We start from the raw sequence: 22,634 nt of genomic DNA on the forward strand, positions 1-22,634 counted from the left end.
CCTGGCGTAACGTAGCCTGGTGCTGCGGCGCTGACGAAAGCTCCCCGTGCGAGGGTGGCTCTTCCTCTTCCTCGGGCTACCTGAGCTGCCACTGCCGAGGCTGCCGCCGCCGCAGCCAAAGCTCCTTTGGTCTGAACGCGAGGACACAATGGAGATTTCATGGAGAATTAGCTTTCACGTACACAAAGAGCAGTAGAAAGCTGCGCAACTCTCGACATTATGGGCATCTAATCTTCGTACTACTAACTATGGGCACAATGCACACATTACGTTTCCCACACAACGTAAATGGGGAGACTCCGTACCTAAAAAATTTCAACTGAGGACAGGTTTTGAATTTAAGGTCAAACATCTTCAATGAGCAAGACTAGTCCAATTGTCTCATTTCAGCCTTTGTGAATAATGCAGAGAAGCTTTTTTTTTCAGGAAAAAAAAGAACCCGCCCCTCTCTTTTTATACACCGCTCCAGAGAGAGCGAGGAAGAAAGAAGTGATATGATTATACGATAATCACTTCAGTTTTCCAGCCAGTTTTATTTCAAAAGTGAAAAGTTGTGTTGCAGACTACATTAAACTGTGTGGCATGAACTATAGAAAAAAAAACATGCTGTTGAATGTTAAAAACTGTCAGGACAGTCAGGACAAGCTGTTGCTGTAAAAAGTGTTATATTTGGGTGAAATCTACACTACGTTCCAGAAAAGGTCATGTTTGTGTTATGGAACAATGTTTGATTAAAATTAAAGCTCCACTGTCATGAAATGCATATTTTTTAGTATGTTATCAATGGGAAAAAAAGGCAGCCGGAATGGACCATCCGTTTTTTTTTTCCACCACACAACATGATTTTGACGTATATGGATTTTTGTCACTCCCGCCATGAAAATCCTCTCGAGGCATTTGTTTTGGAGAAGAAGCAAGAAGTGACGTTAGTGGGCAGACGCCCACTCAGGCGGTCTCGTATGTTTCTACTATTTTTACCTTGTGGAAGGTAGCTCTTTGTTCTTTCATGTTAGTCAAAATGCCAGCTCATTGTATTGCTAGATATTATTCAAACACTAGGGAAGATCGATTCATTCTTCATACTTTTTAAAAAGACCCGGTTCGCCGTGAAAAATGGATTGCACGGGTGGAAAGGACGAGAGCTTCATGGGTTCCAAATGACAGGTAGGAGTATCTACAGCTACTAAAAAAAAAATAGTTGGGGGAGAGGGGGTGTAATCCTCTCAGAATGTAACAAAAGATCCGCGTACGTAAGTCAGGGGTTGCTAAATGTGTCGCTGTACTCATTGGCGACATGGATGGCTTCGGCGGCGCCTCGTCCGCCACAGATGGCTTCGGCTGGGGTGGCTCTTACATTCTGTCTGTTGTTAGTTAGAAATGATCCGCATATCATCTAAATATGACTCGAAACGATAGGTGTGATATTTCCCCGGTCACTTCACTCAATTGTGAGATGTTCTCTTCTTTGAAAAGAGCTTCCATGTCCCATAGTCGGTGGCACAGTGTGTTTTCAATGGCGAATGTCACGGTGTGACGTAATGAAGACACGTTGCAGGCAATATGGCGACCACTTGGATGTCGAATGAGACTTTCGCAACTTTATTCATGGCTGACATGCTCTCCGCTTATATTTATTTTTTCGTATAGACATTGTTATATTTACATTGTATGTATTTTTCCATTACAATATCTATTTTACAATGTTTATAGGCATGACACTTGACTTTTAAGCACATTGCACTAACTATTGTAAAACAAAACAGCATTATCAAGTTTGGTATCAGAGGGTACTCAAATATACTGATGTACTTATACTGTGTCTGACAAATGTGGTATCGGGACATCCCTCATTCGCAAAGATGTTGATTAGGTCCTGTTGTGTAGTTTTGTTCCTGACCTGAGGCAGTAGCTTCTTTTTCTTGTTTGCAGCAGCGTTGGGACCAGAGAAGAGTTTTTCCAGCGCGGCCAAAGCAGCACTGGCCTTTGCTACCTTTTTGTTGGGGCCCGCCCCACGAAACTTCTGTCCATCCACCTCCACCTGGCGTACATAGAGAATAGAATGAGCGACTTCCCTTTTTTTCCCCCTCTCAAAACCAATTATCACTCGACGACGCTGTCCCAAAACCACGTGTTTAGCGGCAATCAACAACTCCGCTAAGGCCTGGCCGAACAGGCTCCCTTGCTTAGCGACGCCCTGCTGTTGGAACAGGCTTGCTAATCAATCAGCAGAGCAACAGAGCAGCGAGGCATGGCGGAAAACAGCACGCCTCACCGACAGCAGGCTCACTCCATGAACAAACTTGACTGATTGACCGCACTAGAAAACAGTTGGTTCTTCCTTGTGTGTGTGCGTGTGTGCGTGTGTGTGTAGCATCACACTTCATTAGCCAATTCCGCCTGAGTACAAGTGAGCATTTGACGTTTATCTTTGTGTTCGAATTGTTTCTCCATCACTGGCCACTGGTTTTTAAAAGTCCTCAAAGGGCCACACTACTCGCCTGATTAAGCAAAATTTGCATGCAAAAACTGGCCGCAAATTAGATTGCTCACACAAACAGATTTAAATGGTGCTCTACTAACTGGGCGCACTTAAGGCCTCTTTACACTCCCCCAGCCACGTTGTCGACAGCGCCCGCATTCCATCAAGCGACCTACGCATTGCCCGGCGCAACGCCTTAGGGCAGCTTGCCACGAACACATAAAAAAAGTTGCAGTGTGGAGAAAGCCATGAAGATCATCTCTCGTGATTGGTCTGGTTTAGTCACATTCTACATTCTTCTGAGTATAAAGACGCACAAAAATTGGATTTGCCCATGCTAATGCAAATTCAGCACGTGCACTATGATTTATCAAACCTGAGCCGAATCCCTCTAAATTATGACGTTGATTGGGATGATTACGATAAGTAATCATTTTCGGTAACTAAGGACAAGGATTGTTTGCCTTTTCATGTTCATTCACTTCAAAACACATTTTGTGTTTTCAGTGGTGTGATTCATGGTGAACACCATCAGAACTACCTAAAATGTAAAACCCTCTTTTAAATACAACAATGTCCGCCCCATTTCAACACCAACCACCCTCAGTTAGAGTGAGTGAACACTCAATTTAGTGGCCACTATTTGGAATCTTGGTAAAGGATCACAATCTTTGTAGCTCCCTTGCGTCATGCCCACGAACAGCACGCACAATCTGTTAAGAGTGAGCACCTAATTTAGCATCAGCTATTTTATTAAATTTGTGGATAAAACAGTTGTTTTACCACATAGAAAATCATGACAAATGTTCTTGCAGGCTGAATAACACTGGCCATACATTCCTTATCTTGGCTCTCCCCAGCACTAAAATTAAATTTCCAAACTCCACAACATCCTCTGTTTCGCTTTTCCAGCTTCTATTAGTGTGTCTGAAGCACCCACCTCCATGACAAAGCGCTTGTCATGGCTCCCTCCACTTTCGGAGATGAGCTCATACTTGAGACCTCGTCTTTTCTCGTTTAGCTCCATGACAGGGTTCTTCCCGCTTGCTGTCAGAATGGGGCCCTGAGTTCGCACCTGAGGAGGTTACACACAGGTAAATAGAGCTTACGTTTGGATGACTGACTTGGCCGTCAGCTCGATAGTGTTTTGTTTTTGAGGCCCACCTCCAGTGTGTTGGAGCTGTCCGAGGAGTGCGTTGCGTTATTGCTCGTGTGCGAGGACGCCTCGCTCTTGCCTTCACTGTCAGACTTCTCATCTGAGCTCATGGGGTCCAGGTCTGAGTCGAAACCAGTCGGGTAGCCCATCGCCTGAAGAACCTGCGGGAGGGAAAGAGAACACGGTGACCTTAAACAGAAGTTTAAATCGCTATCTGACAAAAAAAAAAGAAAAAAACAACAACCAAAGGTTAGAGTGGTTATTATTTCCTTATTGTTAGAAAATGTTACGACATTCATTTTCTATGTGGAAGACATAGTGTAGAAAAATGAAAAACACAAAGGGAACTGCAATATCACTTAAAACCGTAATTTCCGGCCTATAAGTAGCAACTTTTTTCACACGCTTCTAGGCCTCCGGTTTATGAGGTGATGCGGCTAATTTGGGCATTTTTTTCTAACGGCTGCGAGGGGGCACTCGAGCGGAAAAGGTAAAAGTGAGACAGTGGAATATATGTGCCGAGGAAGTGACTTTTACCCGGTCTGGCCCTGTTAGCACTGCGCTAGCGTGTTACTGCCGTGTCTCAGTGATTTTTACCGGTATGTTTTTTTTTTTAACCGCCCCTGTTAGCGCGACACAAGCGCTAGCCTTAGTGTTAGTATTAGCGTGGCGCTAGCATTAAACTCTCTGAGTACCCTCTTTCTTTGTAAATATCTCGTGTTTCAATGTGGGTTTCAAAGTGGGCACTTGCGGCTTTTACACAGCTGCAGCGTATGTATATGTATGTACCAAATGGTATTTCCTATACAAATGTTCTGGTTGAGGCTTATAACCAGGTGCGCTCTGTAGGCCGGGAATTACGGTATATTTTTTTTCCTTTTGAAATGGTGAAAGGGTTCGAATGATACCACTTTTCCAAAAATAAGTCAGTGAAAGCATTCAGATCCACGTGCTCTTAGCAAGGAAAAAAGTAAATTGCTTTTTTTGACCTGATGGGTGACTGTTTACTGATGGAGAGATCATAAGGTCAAAACATGAAAGAGAGGGAGAACAGAAAACAGACACCGATAGAAAGTCTTTTTTGGGAATGAAGCAAAGAGCAGATTATGCCCGCTCTTTGCACTGGAGAGCAGTTTTGTTCCCGACTACTTTCGGATTACTACGTGGATTTGCCCACCTCCACAAACACACACAGAGAGAATCTGAATACGTACACGGAAACATAGAAAGTATTTCTGGGCACTAACAGCGAAAAATCTTCCTCACTAAAAACGTCCCGTTACCTTGACGGCAACATGGAGCTTGGCGGTCTTCTTGGAGGACCCCGATGCTTCGTAAACGGTTCCATCCAGGTCCACGGACATCGTGAAGACCGGGGCGTGAACGGGGCCCGACTGGGATAGCAGGCGATACTGCAGCCCTGGACGGATCTGGTTCAACCGCATCAGGGCATTCATTGGCTGGTTGGAGTCTATGGCTTTGCCGTCGAGAACTGATCAAACAGGATCTGGTTAAAGGGGTCTAGTATTGTTATATGTCATGGTACAGTATTAATACACGTACATAACCTATTGATAATGGAGCTGTATGGTGTGTGTGTTTCTTTTGGCTTGTCCCTTTCGGGGTCGCCACAGCGTATCATCTCAGATGGACGCATATATATGTTTGGCACAATTTTTACGCCGGATGCCCTTCCTGACGCAACCCTTCTCAGGGTAATAAAGGCTTATTAATGTACGCAGTTTTAAAATCAGGTGAGTACATTTCCTAAAGAGCTATTAATAACATTCATTACAATGTAAACTATGGAGACGGCGCTTTGTCATTGTTTCTTATTTAATGTCCTTAGACTCTTATTGTACGCAAGTGTTCACTTGCTACTATTTAAAAAGTAATACACAACTACATGTGCAATAACAGATGTACAATTAATTTAAACTTTTCTTTTAATGTTGTGTAAATCACTTTTCCCCCCAAATGCAATTATGACAAAATGGCTATATCGCTATTTAAAAATAAAGATTTCCTTGCAAGTTACTCTGTAATTTTTACCCCATTATCTGGTAAGAAGTGTGCAGTCTAGGACAGCGGTCGGCAACCTTTGACACCGAAAGAGCCATTTGAACCCGGTTTCCACGGAAAAGAAAACACTGGGAGCCGCACATCTAAAATGAAAAAAAAAAAAAAAACTTGTACTACTTTACCGCAGCATGTTTGTCCATTGGCTTTGCCGGGCTTGAAAGTCGCTCAAAATAGCCGCTTCCGCAGTGTGACGTCTATTTTGAGCGACGAAAAAATAATATCAAATAATTTAATTAATATTTTAATATTTCAAGATCACAATCTTCAAATTTAGAACTAAAATAATATAAAAACTAACACAAATAAAACACACTTCAATTAAATACAAAAAAATTTTAGTAATTTATTTTCCCAAGCCAATCAGAGCCGCATTATAAGGATGAAAGAGCCGCATGAGGCTCCGGAGCCACGGGTTGCCGACTGCTGGTCTAGGATATTTGTGCAACTTGTTATGAATCAGCTTTTCCCAAAATGTTCAATGTAATCTCTTTTCGTGCCAGTGGCTGAAAATAAAACAGCCCGTCTGCCTCCGTCACAAGCGCTTCATCTTCTCCTTGAAAGAAGAAAGATGCTAGGATTGTAGAGTGGCCGGGCTAAAATGTTGCCAATCGATAGTATTGAGCAGCATGCAAGAGATGTAAGAAGGCTAAAGTGAGAGAGCGCCTGACGGGCGGGATGAAAAAAAAAAAAACAAAAGAAAATCTTCAATGTGTTTGTGGATTTTTTTTTTGTCATAGAAAAGATGGACTGCAAGAGGATACTTTTTTTTTTTTTAAATAACGCTATCATCAAAGTAAAAAGCGAAGCAGCTTGCAAAAATAAATGAGGAAGTCATCCCTTCCCTCCTTTGCACACCTCTCCGAAGATTCCTCTTCATCTTCTTGATGAGGTCCTTGTCGTCCATCATTCCTTCGTCATATGGCCTTTTCAGAGCCAAGCCTGGAGGGAGAACAAAGCATATTACTAATCCGTCACTAAATACTAAATGTTTATGTGAATGTCAACACTGTTACACATGGTGTAAACTGGCAGAACTATGATTGAGTGCATACAGAGGAGGTAAACAAATATGAATCCTGTCAACATTATTAATGGTTCTGTCGGCACTTTATGGAGGAGAAATAAAAAAGTTTCAAAAAACGTCAGGTCATATTTGAACTCCAACAAGGAACTTTTTCAGTAACCTTGGAATGTTCTAACTTGAATGTAAGAATGTGGCAAGCAGACTTTCTCACACACCTTCTTTGTCACACCAAGGGTATTTCTGCAAAGGTTTATTTGAGGGAAGAGGCTCCATCTCCAGCACTTTGGAGATCTGTCCAAATGCCATCAGCCTGAGAGCTCGCTGACAAACAAAGCACACACGGGAAGAAGAAGATGAAAAGACACTTCAAACTACACCGGCTGTGTGCGTTCTGAAATTGCAATTCTTATGAAACTTTGCACTCTCATTGGATTTCTACCTTGCAGAGTTACTGTTGTGCATTCTTTGGCTTTTGGCATATATTGCTTTTAATTTTTTTTTCCAAAAGAGAAACCAGAGTGTCTAATGAGAAGCAGAAAGCTAAATTACAAATTTCAAGTTGTCTGTTAAAGGTCAAGTGTCATGAAATGGATGATTTTTAGTATGTTAATAATGAAAAAACGGCAGCCAGTATGGACCCATCTGTTTTTTCAGAAAAAAACATGATTTTGACATTTGTGGCTTTTTGTAACTCCCGCCATAAAAATCCTCTCGAGGGATTTGTTTTCGAGAAGAAGCAGGAAGTGACATATGGGGCAGGGGTGCCCTCCCGTGGACACTTTGTTTCTATTAGTTTTACCTGCAGCAAGGTAGCTCGTTGTTCCTTCGTGTTAGATAAAATGCGGCTTGTTGCATTGCTCGATATTGCTCGAACACTTGAGAGGATGGATTTACCCTTCATAGTTTCCAAGAGACCCGATTCATTGTGAAAAATGGATTGCACAGGTGCAAAGGACGAGAGCTTTGTGGGTCCCAAACAACAGGTAGATGTATATACAGCGACTAAAAATAATAATAATTTGGGGCAGACCATGTAATCAGTTTCTCATAACGTAACAAAAGATCTGCGTATGTATGACAGGGGTGCTAAATGTCTCGATGTGCGCGTCGGGGGGCTGTCGTGTTGGCTCGCCAGCGAAGGCTGCCGCGTCGGGCTTGCGGACGGCGGCGGCTATGAACAACGCAGCCGGCAGTGACGCAATTAGCCGCATGCTAAAACAACGCCATAAAGAGGCCTAGCTCGGCGACGAAAATGAGCCAGCCCGGTCAATAAGGCGCAGGCCCGCAATGGCTCATCTCCGCCGCAGAAGTGGATCAGACGGGGAGGAGGTTTGGCCGTGATCGCATATCATCTGAATATGGCTCGGAACAATAGGGTAATATTGCCCCGGTAACTTTACGTGGTTGTGTGATGGTCTCTTCTCCGAAAAGAGCTTCCGTGTCAGAAGGGGCATGTTCGTCTCCCACAGTGTTTTCAATGGCGAATGTCCGGGGTGACGTCACGGACAGGAGAGGCAACCACTTGAATGTCAAATGAGACTTTCGCAAATTTGCGCATGGATGAGGCGTTCTCCGCTCATATTTATTTTTTTGTATAGACTTTGAAGTGAATAATGTTATATGTATTTTTCATTACAATATCTATTTTAGAATGTTTATGGGGATAACACTTGACTTTTAAGCTTCTAATACAAGCCACGCCACAGTGTGAAAGAGCCGTCTACAGTGAAAATTGCAGACTTCTGAACAATGCTCTTTCTATAAACAAAATATGGATTCTCGTGTTTGATAGATTCCTAACTGATAGTTACACTGTTTGCCAGACGTAATAATAACCAAGTCTCTTAATTTTGAACTCAAATGTGTCTTGAGAAACCACGAGGGGACCCTGAGTGATGTATGAAGTGTGGCCTGGTCATGCCTGAAATATGCACCTGACAGATGCGGTGGCAGTGGCAGGAAACAGGACGGGAGGAACCAGGATGGACAGTAAATATGAGAGACACATAGTTACAGTTCACATATTGGAATATTATATTTAAATTTGTTTGTAATATAATTAAAGAAAAAAGTTATTTGTTCTAAACTTTAAAAGTATTAATTACAGTGTGATGAATAACCCAATTGTTTGTAATTGTCTGTATTTTGATTGAAAAACAGTCTAGTTTCACACTGCATGATAAAGGTTTCAATCTATGTGGTAATGGCTTAATTTCCATCTAGCATGGCAATGTTGTTTCTATGTTCTAAGGCAACATTGATTGTATGTGGGATTGTCACGTTAATGCACTTTACGAATACAATGTTGAAGCAATGTTGTTTCAGTTCTTTAGAACACTTCTGTAGAACTTTCTTCAGAACACAGTTCTATAGAACTGTTCTTTAGAACAGTTGTTCTTTAGAACAGTTCTATAGAACTTCTTTAGAACAGTTCTATACAGCTTGGGTCCTAAAGTTCTATAGCATTTCTACAGAATATGTCTATGGAATTTCTATGGAACTTGAGTCCTAGAGTTCTATAGCATTTCTATAGAATGTTTTTATAGAAATTCTTTGGAAATTTTCTATCGAAAATTTTAAGCAGGGAAAACCACCAATCTGACTTTCCCGAACGGGCGGATGGGCTTGCCGTCAGAGTTTTCCTCATTCACTGCAATATTCACTGAGAGACAAAAAAAATGTCTAAAGAAAATGGTTAACAGCCAATTATTCAACTGGAGATAGCAAATCTTTTCCCTGCAAAATTATAAAAATGCTGAATTAAAACTACATGTTACACAATATACTGACAGTCAAAGGTTTGGACCTATGAAAACATCTGCAGGTGTTCAAACGTGACTGAAAATGTACCGCAGGTCTAGTTGGAAAAGTAGGAGGACTCTGATACAGAACAGTAGTCCTATTGCTGAAAGTGGCAAAAACCTATACAGCTAGAAAGAGGCAGGCTGTATATATATATATATATATATATAATATATATATATATATTTTTTTTTTTTTTTTTTCCCCAAAGGCAAGTGGCAAAATGAGTTATGGAACAAATATAACAGAGAAATTGCTACTTTAGAATGAAAAGCATGTTTGGAAAAAAAGTGGTTTTCAGATTTTTGTCTCGCTGGTTAAAAAAAAAAAAAAAAAAAAAAAGGATTTCATTGGTCAATGACATTGACCTCAGTGAAGATGTAATAGTAATCTCTCTCTAATCAGTATATGTTTATCCATCACAATCAATCAACAACACACAGTCGACCTGCACAAACAACGAGGCAGGACTGTCGCGGCATTCAGTGGCTGTGCTAATGTGAATCCATTAAGGGACCCGGAGTATCCGGGATATTCATGAGGCTCCGTGTAGCCCATTGACAGAACGGCTTCCTCTCTCCTATCTGCGCTTGTATCTGCACCAATACAATTATCCCCATTGACATTCCAGGCTCGTTCGCGGCGTCTTCAAAGGAAAATGGACGGCGGGATTCACTAAGCCACGCGGAGCTCGGAAAGCTCCTTGACTCATCCGAGCGTGCGTGTCAAGAAGGACACGACACCACACACATACGCAACACATATGCTGTCCTCAAGGTGTCAAAGATGGATTTATGGCTAGGAATGGCAGTTTTGCGCACCTGCAGAACATTGCCTGCTCTTTTGAAGACGTGGTCTCTTACAAGTGTGCGTGGATTTGGACTGTAGGCTTTGGACTGTGCTACGTCTTAAACACCAACAGCTCAGGGCTGGCTGATAACAACAGTACCTTTGAGTTGCCATGTGTATGCATGAGTGTGTGTGTTTGTGTTGCGTACCTGTGCGCTGTAGGTAATGGCCTCCGCCTGCTCGTCTGTCATGTTGGCTAAAGTGTTTGTAGGCTGTTTCTCACACGGATCGCGTAAACCTGGACCGCCTGGTGCAAGTGACACAACATGACGGAAGTGAACATAAGTTGGAAATGCCTTTTAATACGAGCACGTAAAAGCTTAAAGGGGAAATCCAGTGGTTTGCATTAACAATGTATCAAATAGATCATGTAATATGTACTCTATCTTGACAATGTGATTTTAAACCCTCTCTCATTTAATAGTGTTTTGAGAAGATTTTTATCGACAATTACGAATTTTCAGGGCCGTTGCCATTTTCGTGAGTCACATGACCTACATGGGCGTATACGACGTGTTATGTGCCGTTCCAAACGCTCGATTACATGGGACAGCATTATGCCCAGCACTCATTTCTCAGATTTATCCTCATCTGATGAAGAAATAGCAGTATTGGTTGATCGGGAAGACGGAGGAATACTTCCATACAGAGCGGCGGCGCCGTGTGTTTGCTCCCCGCTGAGCCAGGAGCTTGCTCGGCCGGGAAGCGTAATAATAGTGAAAAATAAATAATGTTGAATGTTCGGATGGTTCTTTGGGTGGAATGACGCGGAGTCTGATGAGCTCGCTCCACCGCTTTGTATAGTAGTATTCCTTCGTCTTCCCAATCAACCGATACTTCTATTTCTTCATCAGATGAGGATAATTCTGAGAAATCAACGCTGGGCATAATGGTGACCCATGTAATTGAGCGTTTGGAACGGCACGTAACACGTCACATATGCTCATGTAGGTCATGTACTCGCGAAAATGGCAGCACCCCTGAAAATTCATAATTGTCTATAAAAATCTTCTCAAAACACTATTAAATGAGAGAGGATTTAACATCACATTGTCAAGATAGAGTACATATTACATGACCTATTGGATACATTGTTACTGCAAACTGAGTTTTTCTTGACTTCAGAATGGGAATGTTTTTTTCCTCTCGTCAACAAACAGCTTTCAATGAGCCCCTTTTTCTTTTTTTGCCGGCATCACTGTCCTGTATAAATTAACACCTGACACCCAGTGCATGCAGTGCTGCTGTATGAAAGCACACGCATTTTTAGTAATATCACGCTTTGCTGAACTGTCTGTGTAAAAGGGAAAGGTGATAAATGCTGAATCTACTTTCATGGCTCTTTTATACAAGTTCACTGTTCCCATGCTGAACTGTCTGTGTAAAAGGGAAAGGTGATAAATGCTGAATCTTCTTTCATGGCTCTTTTATACAAGTTCACTGTTCCCATCCTTTCACAAGTGCCTGTTTGTATGATCAGACCCACATACTCAAGTCTCCCACTGTAAAAGTGACTCATCCAAGCAGTGATGCAGACCTGGCAGCAGTATGCCTGAGGCCAGACACTCCATGACCCGGCGCAAGGCTTCTCCTGCCCCGAGGGGTCTGTTGCAGGTGGCGATGGCCTTCTCGCAGATCAGTTCCAAGGGCTGCCAGAAAGAAAAAAAAAAATGCATTTGACTTTGTAAATCGGCAATGTGATTCACGACCATCCAATGAAAATTTGGAGAAAAAAAAAGATCTGCTACTGTTACATTAATGAATCATATTGGCTTACCCATCCGTTAAGAGCCTCCCAGGCGGGTTGTCTATTGCACATGTCTCTAAGTATCCTGAGAACGATAACGCAGGACTTGAGTCCGTTCACTCGAGCCTGAGAGCAATAGAAAGGGGATCACGGGAACAGTGGAACAATAGGGACCGGGAAGAAATTCAGTATAGAACCCGCTGTAACAATACAGAAAATACTCTTATTAATTATTAAAACCACCCAAACACCTGAATTTTGTGAAATGCTACTTATTTTATTTGTGTTTTTGGTCAGTTAGTCAGTCGATACGACGGGTGTGGGAAGGGTTTTAAAAGGGAGGAATTGACATGATACAGAGCAGGCAGGTTCACAAAATAGCAAAAACCAAAAAAACGATTCCACAGTTGCCTTTGTAGCCTTACGATGTTATTTGACCTGGATTTTTTTTTTTTTTTGAAAGATGTAGTACTATGAAGCCCGTTACTGCCATCTTTATATCATTTACTGTTGTTTATCTGTGTCATTACAACAACAGCTTTAATTGAGTCGTCGCAATGTGAGTCACTCGTCAGGCTACAAACAGCGACAGGCAGGAAGACAGGAAGTGAGTGGGTGCCGACCTGGAACCACTTGGCGTGTCGCAGCGCTGCCAGGGCCAACAGACATCTGTGTCTATCCAGCACCTCTCCCTCTTCCTCCTCCTCCTCCTCCTCAGCCTCCATTCTTTGCGCAGCAGCACCCAACACTGCCACGAAACAATAACAACCCAATGTAGAAAATGTAAAAGACACACACATCGCTGAGCATGTGTGCTTCGATTACGTGTGTGCGCGAGCTTGTGTGTTTGTGTGTTTATGTGTGAATGCGTGCAGACACAATTTCTGTGTGAGTGCACGTAGACACGCACGTGAAGATTTGTTACTTCATCATGCCATCAAGCCGCTCGTCTATTTGTAGAACGCGTTCTACAATTCACAGATCTGTGATGAAAGCTCACTATTTAAATAGAGTGTCTTTTTCAACATGGATCAGGTTGGCATCACGTGTGCTTGATAGCGCAGCGTTACACAAGATGCGCTGATCCTCCTACACGCAGGTGAGTTGAAAAACGCGCACACTATTTAAGGGTGACTTACTCGTACATCGAGCCACTGACAAATCAGTGAAATGGAGAATCACAAGGGAGGAGAGAACATTTTGAGACACGGAGCCCCCACTAACAAATACCTCAGGATTGTTTGATTTACTCTGTTGGCATAACAGTAAATCAGCCTCTCCTTTGTGTATTTGAAAAAGATTTTGATCCGGTCTGCGCCAGGCAGGAGTCAAAATAGTCGCGTTTTCACTTTGGGTTTACTTGAGATGCGCTTGACATCACAAAGAAACATCAACAGCTTCCCTGAGCGAGCACACAATCAAGAGCCCAAAAGTAGAACCGAACAGAAAGAGCATCTACAATAGTTCAACTTGAACTACATTGAACACAAGTAGGGATGGATTAAAGCAGGGTATAGGTTAGAGAGGATTAGATCATTCTTATGCTTCTGTATTGTTTTGATTCATGATGCCAAATACACTTCTGCTCCTTCTGCAAGGCAAGATGAATCCAACACAGCAGTATATGAATGAGTGCGGCTGGTTAAGTGGGGTTCCCATTGAGGGTTTCTTTGTGTGCGGGACTGCAAGTGAACTGAAGCACACTCAACGGTCTTTGTGGAAAACATGCTCAAGTCAATATTTTGCTCATCCCTTCCAAACCCTTTCCTCAAGAGATATTAAGGGGAAACGTCAACTGTTATAGTCTATGTAGACGAAGCACAAGTGCGTTATCACTGAACTCATCTGGCCATTATGTGTACCCCAGCTCTTATCCTGCTCAGTGTCTGTCTGTGTGTGTGTGTGTGTGTATTTGCTTTAGTTTGATGTATAAAGCTTTAACAAAAGGTCTGTCCCACATGGACCACTGAGACGCGCATCGTTCCGGTTGCTCCTCTATCCTTATCCCAGACCGGTTGTCTTGTTCTCTGCCAGCAGCTCTCCGCTCAGCACACTTGCAACCAACCAAAGGCAACAACAAATGCACCTCAGATGAAGTACAGCGGAACCTGGAAAATCTAACGCCACTCGTTTGTATCATTTGGAATCCCACCAACATGAGCCATCCGAGCATTGCAAAAAAAAAAAAAAAGGGTAAAAAATATAAACAACATTGGGTGTTAGGAGAGGAACGTGAGAATGTTACTTAAAAGTTGCCTAATTTTCAGAACACGAGGACTGCTCAAGAAATAGTTTTGATCGTAAATTGTAGCAGGGCTCTAATATATCAATCATTTTAAAAAAATCATTTTTGTGTATTCACTTTGTTTCATGTCAAGCTGCTGAAATAACGGGAAACTAGAACAAATTAAAGGAGTGAAATGCTGCTTGGTCCCAGATGTTTCGATGTCTATGTATTCAGTACTGTACATTAACGTAGCATGTTAAATATATATTTAACAGAAACATAGTTTATAAAGAGAATGAACATTGGAGAAATGTCACATTTTTAAGTAGCATTTTACATCAATGTTTTTAAATCAGCTTTGAATCATAAGGCCTCACTAGTCTACTCCATGTAATGATAGTGTAGTAAGAAAATGGGGAGAAATGGACTGTGAACTCAGAAGCAATCAAAATTGACCCCCCCGTACAGGGCACTTAACCACGCCTCCTGAAGTGACGTCACGCCATGTGCGCTGACGTAAGACAAACAGTAAAAATGGCAAATACAATACAATACATTCTGAATTGAGACAGACTCCTTGCTTCTGATTTCATTCAAATCAACGATATATTATTGATTCTAAATACAATACATTCTTAACTGAGAGAGACGCCATGCTTCTGATTTCATTCAATCATTCACACGTAGCAATGTTATGCTAGCGAAGAACGTCTCATTCATTTATACGAGACATGTATTAAAAATCAAATTTAGGGCATATCTTCGTGCAAACACAGTCTGGTTAAGCTTCGGCCGCGAGCCAGCAAGAAATCGATACGTTTGTGCAGTCCGATCATCGCTAAATATCGCTCAACAAAGAATAAGTGTGTCAATCGTTCACACGTAGTGGTGTTATGCTAGCGAAGAACGTCTCATTCATTTATACGAGACGTGTATTAAAAATCAAATTTAGGGCATATCTTCGTGCAAACACAGTCTGGTTAAGCTTCGGCCGCGAGCCAGCAAGAAATCAATACGTTTGTGCAGTCCGATCATCGCTAAATATCGCTCAACAAAGAATAAGTGTGTCCATCGTTCACACGCAGCAGTGTTATGCTAGCGAAGAACTTCGAATTCATTTATACGAGACATGTATTGAAAATCAAATATAGGGCATACCTTCGTGCAAACATATCTGTTCCGGTTGATATTAGATGGATTTAGGTGATGATGCGGTCTTCCACAAAGTTTGATCCATCGAAGGCATTTTTCGTACTGGGTCTTCGGTTTTGGAAGGGGTACGAATCGAACTCCACCAACTAGCCTTTCAGGATACCTGTCGTCACTATTACAAAGTCCGTGACTACACCTCTTAACCATATTTTTTGTTAAATAACCCAAATACGCGATAAAACGCTAACAAAACCTATACTGGACCATGCAATGTTGTCTGAGAAAATGGCGGGAGCAAAAACGGGCTTTGGTTTATGCAGATCTCTGGCCTCTGATTGGTCAGTGACGCAGATTGCGCAATATCCACGGAGAGCTCAATTGATTCCAAAGTGCTTAAGTTTCATGCTTACAGGGTTGTTTGTAAAAGAGGCATTCTGGAAAAGAGCAAGACACATTGGCCACTTTACAGTTATAAAGTCACATAATTTCAATGCAAAGCTTTCCATGCGTGCACATGCTTGTGCAGGAATAAGTGAGCGCTCCTTTGGACCCCGCGGTGGCTCGTGTGGCCAACCTTTGTGTCATCGTTCATCTCTTCTGGGGACCTTCGTGTCTAGTTGGACAGGAGCCGCACGACGGATGGCTAGCTCGCTACTGCTCAGTTATTGATTCCGCCGCCAGGCTGGCCTTGCTTCGCTCACTTCCCTTGCCCGCCTCCCACATCCAATTATAACCACCTTCCCATAAATTAAAGGGGGAAGGGAAAGCAGACTTGCCAAATTGCTCGTCCGCCATGGATAATAATCGTCTGATCGTCTCGGCAGTGGCATCTATGAAATTGTGTTTTAGCAGCATTCATTTTGTATATTTTTATGTTGTCATTAAGAGTTGTCTTTGAATAAATTCACTTTGGTTCCTCAAGGGGACGAAAAGGATGAATTCCTATGTAACTGTTATTATTATGGTGTTAATATGATGCATATTGGAAATTAATACTCATCTATTTAAATAACATGAAAGAATTGAAAAAAATTGGATCTGTTTTCCTACCGTGGCCATTGCTCTTTTCCTGATTCTCCACTTCTTGCTCATGCTCTGCAGCCACCTCCTCAGCTCCCTCCACATGTAACTCCTCATTCTCCTCTCCTTCTTCCCCGTCCTCCTCTTGTTCCTCTTCTTCTTCTTCTTCCTCCTCCTCCTCCTCCTCCTCCTCCGCCTCCTCCTCATCATCATCATCTCTCACGGCTGGGGAGGTGAGGGTGATCTTCAGTGTAAGCTTGGGCTCCGTCGTAGTCCGTACCACGATGGCCGCCTCGGGCAGGGAGCTTCTGACCTCGTATTTCTCCTCTGTCAGCTTCTGTCATATGTCAGGAAGACGTAAAGAAGTAGGTGGTCAGGGATCAGGGTCACAAAACATGACAGATGAAAAATCAGCACAACGACAGAAGGCTCAGCCTCAGTCAAACAGCATGACAAAACAAAAAATGCACACACAAAAAATAACACTTTCAATACTAATGTGGTCTTTACAAAATAGTAACTATTTGTACAGTGGAACCTACACTGTTTTTTTGCTTTTTCTCAGGGCTTTGCTATACCACCACAGAAGGGTGGCAGTGATAGCAAAGAGGAAAAGTGTGGTGATAATCATGGGCAGCACATGGAAATTACTAAGACAGCGAAGGGCCTGGCTGCACGTATACTGTATGCATTTCATATTGCGGTTTTAAAAGATGGCAGGTTTATCCGAGGCTTGCTACCAACTGCACGTGTAAGCCTATCACACTGTATAAGTGAGTAGCGGCCAAGAGCTCATTTACATTTAATTTGGCTGTAAAGACAAAATCAGAAATTCAAAATCGCTGACATGAGACAAGAGATAACTCTACTTTCACATACATACAGTAAGTGAGTACAGGTACTGTATGTTCTTACAGGTACACAATTGTCCCACAATTCGACAGCTTTTTTGTTGTTGTTATGGTTTTGCTTTTTTGGGGCGGTCAGGGGGCTGTGGGGAGGTCATAAATATTGTCACAACACCAGAAACACGGTACGTTCATCCATTTTGGAAACCGCCAGAAAGAGGTTGCCAAAACACTTCCTTTAACTTGAAAATGGCTTATTTTAACCAGGATCCCTCGCCGTATCCTGTCCGTGGTCCGTTTTTTGTCTCTGTGATGCAAAATGTGTAAATCCAGGCTGCCACTGTGAACATTATTATTTATTTTGCACAACCTCGCATTCACTCTGCAGTCATGAAAGTTCATGCAGCAACTTAGGCATGTCCATCGGACACCTTGCTCCGCAGAGATTATCGTTTCGGAGGGAGGCAGCTTCAAGCATCCGTGGTCTATGATACGACAGTAGCTATTATGATATGCACTTGGCAGTATGTCAAACTTGTTAACCCATTTGAAAACTCAATTCATGAAGATGAATATCACTGTAGCACAGAGAAACAAAAACAAAACAATATATATGAGTAAGTGTGTGTGCGTGCGTGTGTGTGTGTGTGTGTGTGTGTGTGTGTGTATAGCACAGTGCAAATGCAACTTCCTGTGGCTATGAAACTGCCTCTCCCGGGCTCTTCAAACTGAGCCAAAGCAATAACAAATGCTGTGGGTCTTTTAATAGCATAATAATTCAGACTATTCAACTGTTAATATTCATGTTCTAGAACAGTACTTCACTAATGTTCAGGGTGAGCTACTGGTAATCCCCGCTATGGGCTTCTTCTTCTTCTTTTCCTTTCGGCTTGTCCCGTTAGAGGTCGCCACAGTGTGTCATCTTTTTCCATCCAAGCCTACCTCGTCCATCTTCTTCTCTAACACCCACAGTCTTCATGTCCTCCCTCACAACATCCATCAAATTTTTCTTTGGTCTTCCTCTCGCTCTTTTGCCTGGCAGCTCCATCCTCAGCACCCTTCTATCACTCTCTCGCCTCTGAACATGTCCAAACCATCAAATTCTGCTCTCTCTATCCTTGTCTCCAAAACATCCAACTTTGGTTGTCCCTCTAATGAGCTCATTTCCAATCCTATCCAACCTGCTCACTCCGAGCGAAAATCTCAGCATCTTCATTTCTGCTACCTCGACTTCTGCTTTCTGTTGTCTCTTCACTGCTACCGTCTCTAATCCATACATCATGGCTGGCCTCACCACTGTTTTATAAACTTTGCCCTTTATCCAAGCGGAGACTCCTCTGTCACATAGAACACCAGACACCTTACGCCAACTCTTCCATCCCGCTTGGACCCGTTTCTTCACTTCGAATGCAGGGCGACAAACAACTATTTGCACCCACATTCATACCAATGGGCTTCCTAACCTGCATATTTTTGGAACGTGACAGCAAGTTGTAGAACCTGGACAAAACCCATGCATGAGGGAACCAGCGTTCCACTTAGACCCCCAGTTACCACCAATTTTTTTAGATAGAAATTTGCACTATTGACGGAGAAATGGCAATTTTGTTCATGCCGAAGTGCGTCTGATCTCACCTCTATTTGCCCAGGTAAGTTCTGGCAGACCGAGTCCAACAACGTAGGCGTGGGTTTGTCTCTGCACATCAACACCAGCTCCAGGTCCATGTCTCCTTTTATCAGAAGGCCTTTCGCAACCAGGCCGATTCTCATCACTCCGCAGAGCACTCTACCACTGCTAGGCTCCCTTGAAGAAAGTTCATATTGCAATACAAGTAAGCATTTATTTCATATTCCATTCACTCCAAAGGCAACATTAACCCCACCTGTAGCCATCACTTGAGCCCTCAGCCTCCTCGGCAGGCTCCGCATCCTCGGTACTGTCTGGCGCTTGGGTTTCAAGCTGGCCATGGGCCTCCAAGCTCGTCTGATCCAGCCAGTCCGACACGTGCTTGAGGGCGCACTCCACATTAGACACCAGCGTCTGAACTGCCTCCAAGTCGTGAGAGGAGGGGTAAATAGTGGAGTGCTTTGCCATGACATGGCGGTCGTCATTGCTTAAGGAACGGAAGGACCTCTGAAAGGAAATACGTTTACATCTATTAAATACATAGATCACAAAGTAGAGAAGTTCTGTGTATAATCATCCCATCTTTAATTTAGTAAAGGTGACTTCAGCACACAAACCAAAAAAAAATCTGATCAATCCCACATGTCCTAATTCTACCACTTATTGAAGTTTTGTTGAGTTTATCTGTTCATTTGTCAGCCCCCATGCAGAGACAACAAACGCGCTGTGTGCCAGATTATAGCTTTGTAGCTATTTTCCATCTGCATGCAATTATATGGAGAACCAAGAGCGACAAAATCAAATAAATACAGAATCATCAAAATAAAAAGATGTGCCATGAGTTATTTGATTTTTTCAGTATTGGTGTTATTTCAACATTGTATGTATTATTTCAATATTTATTTCATTGCTCAATTTAAGGGTCAAAATTGCTTGATCTGGGAGGGCCATGACTAAGATGGGAGGGTGGTCATCTCCCAACGAAAGGTTTGGGGTTTGATTCTCAGTCACAGTGACCATGTCTAAGGCTCCTTCAGCAAGGCACTGAACACCAGTGTTGCTTCTGATTGTGCATTATCAGTATGTGAATTAGGTAACTGTGCTTTCAGTCTTAAAAAAGCGCTTTTAGAGTAAAAGCCCATTTACTGTATTGGAGTGAAGATTAGCCGAAGTAAAACAGAATATATGTGCATGAATGAGAGGGGTGGAGGGGGAAAAGTGAAGCTCCAGGGAGAAGAGATATCGAGGGTGGATGACTTCAAATACTTGGGGTCAACAATACAGTTGGCGGAAGGTGTCTGGTGTTCTATGTGACAGAAGAGTCTCCGCAAGGATGAAGGGCAAGGTTTATAAAACAGTGGTGAGGCCGGCCATGATGTACGGATTAGAGACGGTGGCGCTGAAGAAACAAGCAGAACTGGAGGTAGCAGAAATGAAGATGCTGAGGTTCTCGCTTGGAGTGAACAAGTTGGATAGGATTAGAAATGAGCTCATTAGAGGGACAGCCAAAGTTGGATGTTTTGGAGACAAGGTTAGAGAGAACAGACTTCGATGGTTTGGACATGTTCAGAGGCCAGAGAGTGAGTATATTGGTAGAAGGGTGCTGAGGATGCCGTTTTCAGGTGAAAGAGCGAGAGGAAGACCAAAGAAAAAGTTGATGGATGTGGTGAGGGAGGACATGAGTACAGTGGGTGTTAGAGAGGATGATGAACGAGATAGGCTTAGATGGAAAGAGATGACAAGCTGTGGCGACCCCTAACAGGACAAGCCGGAAGAAAAAGAAGATGTATTCATTAATTTCTTAATTTAATTACTGGTATGTCACTGCTTATTTACTTAATTTGGAAACCTCTTCCCCCGTGCATCAGGAAAATCTAATTAAACTCAGTGGGTGGGAGTAGCACTGATTCAGTTCCAATCAAATTGCTTTACTTCGTGCTCGGGCATCTCAAAAGTCAGTGAATTTCATCACATTTTAGCCATACATAGATTTAGAGGTCTTTTACAGGGTTGGTGTTGGTTTTTTTTTTTCTCTCTCAACGTGAAGAGTAAGAATCTTGAGATGGACAAAACCTTCCAGACAAAATGCATAATTGATTCCACTTGAGAGTGGTTTACTGTACCTATTTAAGCTTGTATAGCAAATGTCCTATGAAAGCAAGCATTTCACCCTGAAATAAATTTACTGTACATTTCCATTATTTCCCACTGGGGGGGTGCGATCTCACATTGAATCTGGACAAACCAGAGGTTGACAACATGTGAAAGAAAACTACAAAACGGATGATAGAGTGAGTAACGAGGCAGGAAGAGCAGAGTGAAGAAAGACTGAAAGATATGAAAGATGGTTATGTTTGTGGATATTTATGCCCTACACTACAATCAGTAGCAATGTAACAATTTCCCAGCTTTACAAGGTGTGGCGTGACAAAATCATCGCTTGTCTTCAGCCTGTCGTCGATCGCAGTATTAAAGCAGGCACTCGGTCGTATGTGGCGATTAAGTGATAAGTAATTTAATTCCAGAGTAAAACCGACACAGTGGGGAAGTTAATTTGCTGTGTGTGCAGCAGCTGATGTATGACCCTGTAATCATAATTACACTGCATTATAATCTATTATCTCAACATATGCTGAAATATACAAGATGTAAATGCTACACTGACGTAATTTATACACCCCCCCAAAATAATGTAATGACATTATAGTTAAATTGAATACCTAGTAACAACATGACAAGCAATATATTCATCATTTGTCTTTCATTTGGGTTATAAGATAAAATGAATATAATAGCAACATTTTTACTATGTTCACAGATGCGCTGTACAGAACAATTTTTTTCTTGCAGTTTCTCTTTTTCTATCTTGTTTTTCACCAGAAATACAAAGATATCACATTTGTCACTGCACACTCTCATGGTGGAAAGTTCATTTTTTATCATTAAGGTTATCGCAGGACGCTGGGCGGGGGCGGGGGGGTTGAGGTGTGTGGCCGAGTTCAGCACAGAAGGCGCTACTCTCGACAAGCTTCAAAACAGTTGTGCTTATCTCTCAGACACACACTTCCTTTATTCTCTGCCCTCGTACACACACACATGCTCCCTTTCACTGGAGTGCAGGAGATAAAGCCATTAACAGAATAGAAGATGAGCGCTGCACAATACGCGAAGCCACCCAGCCTATTTAGCTGCGAATGTAGAGTGTGACACAAACATTTGGCAAGGCCTAATTCCTGGATGTCCCTAAGGACTTGATTTAGTGTGCAAATCTTTGGCAAGGCATACTGGAAGGATACCCAGTCCATGAACATCAAACATAGAGTCATAATACAAGATATCAGTGTACCGTCACTAGGCCCTTATTTCGGGGTGCATCAAACATTGAGTTTAGCTATTTCCTTTGGCTTTTAGTGACATTTTTTATGTAATAGGGATGGTGTTGAGAAAAAAAAGAAAAGAAAAGAAGAAAAAAGAGAAAAGAAGAAATTACCGTAAAGTGTAATATTTCAGTGCCATTTTTGCGGTAAGCTAATGTATGTGGAAAAATAAGCATAGTTTTTGGTTCAGCTATGCAGGTCCGATATTAATAGTGATCGGAAACCAACAATAAATTAGTAAGTT

At 42.4% G+C, this 22,634-nt stretch overlaps 1 protein-coding gene across 3 annotated transcripts in view; it reads right to left on the reverse strand.

Annotated features, from left to right (window-relative positions):
- Positions 1-22,634, reverse strand: part of strbp (spermatid perinuclear RNA binding protein) — an 80,809-nt gene that overhangs the window by 11,233 nt on the left and 46,942 nt on the right. For all 3 annotated transcript variants that reach the window (XM_061801659.1, XM_061801657.1, XM_061801660.1), the window contains exons 4-17: positions 19,270-19,520; positions 19,022-19,190; positions 16,569-16,875; positions 12,763-12,887; positions 12,170-12,265; positions 11,930-12,041; positions 10,542-10,639; positions 6,957-7,062; positions 6,573-6,656; positions 4,919-5,127; positions 3,644-3,796; positions 3,420-3,554; positions 1,898-2,038; positions 2-131 (exon numbers count right to left, since the gene is read on the reverse strand). In XM_061801659.1, coding sequence (XP_061657643.1) covers positions 2-131; positions 1,898-2,038; positions 3,420-3,554; positions 3,644-3,796; positions 4,919-5,127; positions 6,573-6,656; positions 6,957-7,062; positions 10,542-10,639; positions 11,930-12,041; positions 12,170-12,265; positions 12,763-12,887; positions 16,569-16,875; positions 19,022-19,190; positions 19,270-19,520 — 2,116 coding nt within the window. The remainder of the gene's footprint in view (position 1; positions 132-1,897; positions 2,039-3,419; positions 3,555-3,643; positions 3,797-4,918; positions 5,128-6,572; positions 6,657-6,956; positions 7,063-10,541; positions 10,640-11,929; positions 12,042-12,169; positions 12,266-12,762; positions 12,888-16,568; positions 16,876-19,021; positions 19,191-19,269; positions 19,521-22,634) is intronic.

This window comes from Syngnathoides biaculeatus, chromosome 17 (assembly GCF_019802595.1).
Source record: "Syngnathoides biaculeatus isolate LvHL_M chromosome 17, ASM1980259v1, whole genome shotgun sequence".
Taxonomy (NCBI): domain Eukaryota; kingdom Metazoa; phylum Chordata; class Actinopteri; order Syngnathiformes; family Syngnathidae; genus Syngnathoides; species Syngnathoides biaculeatus.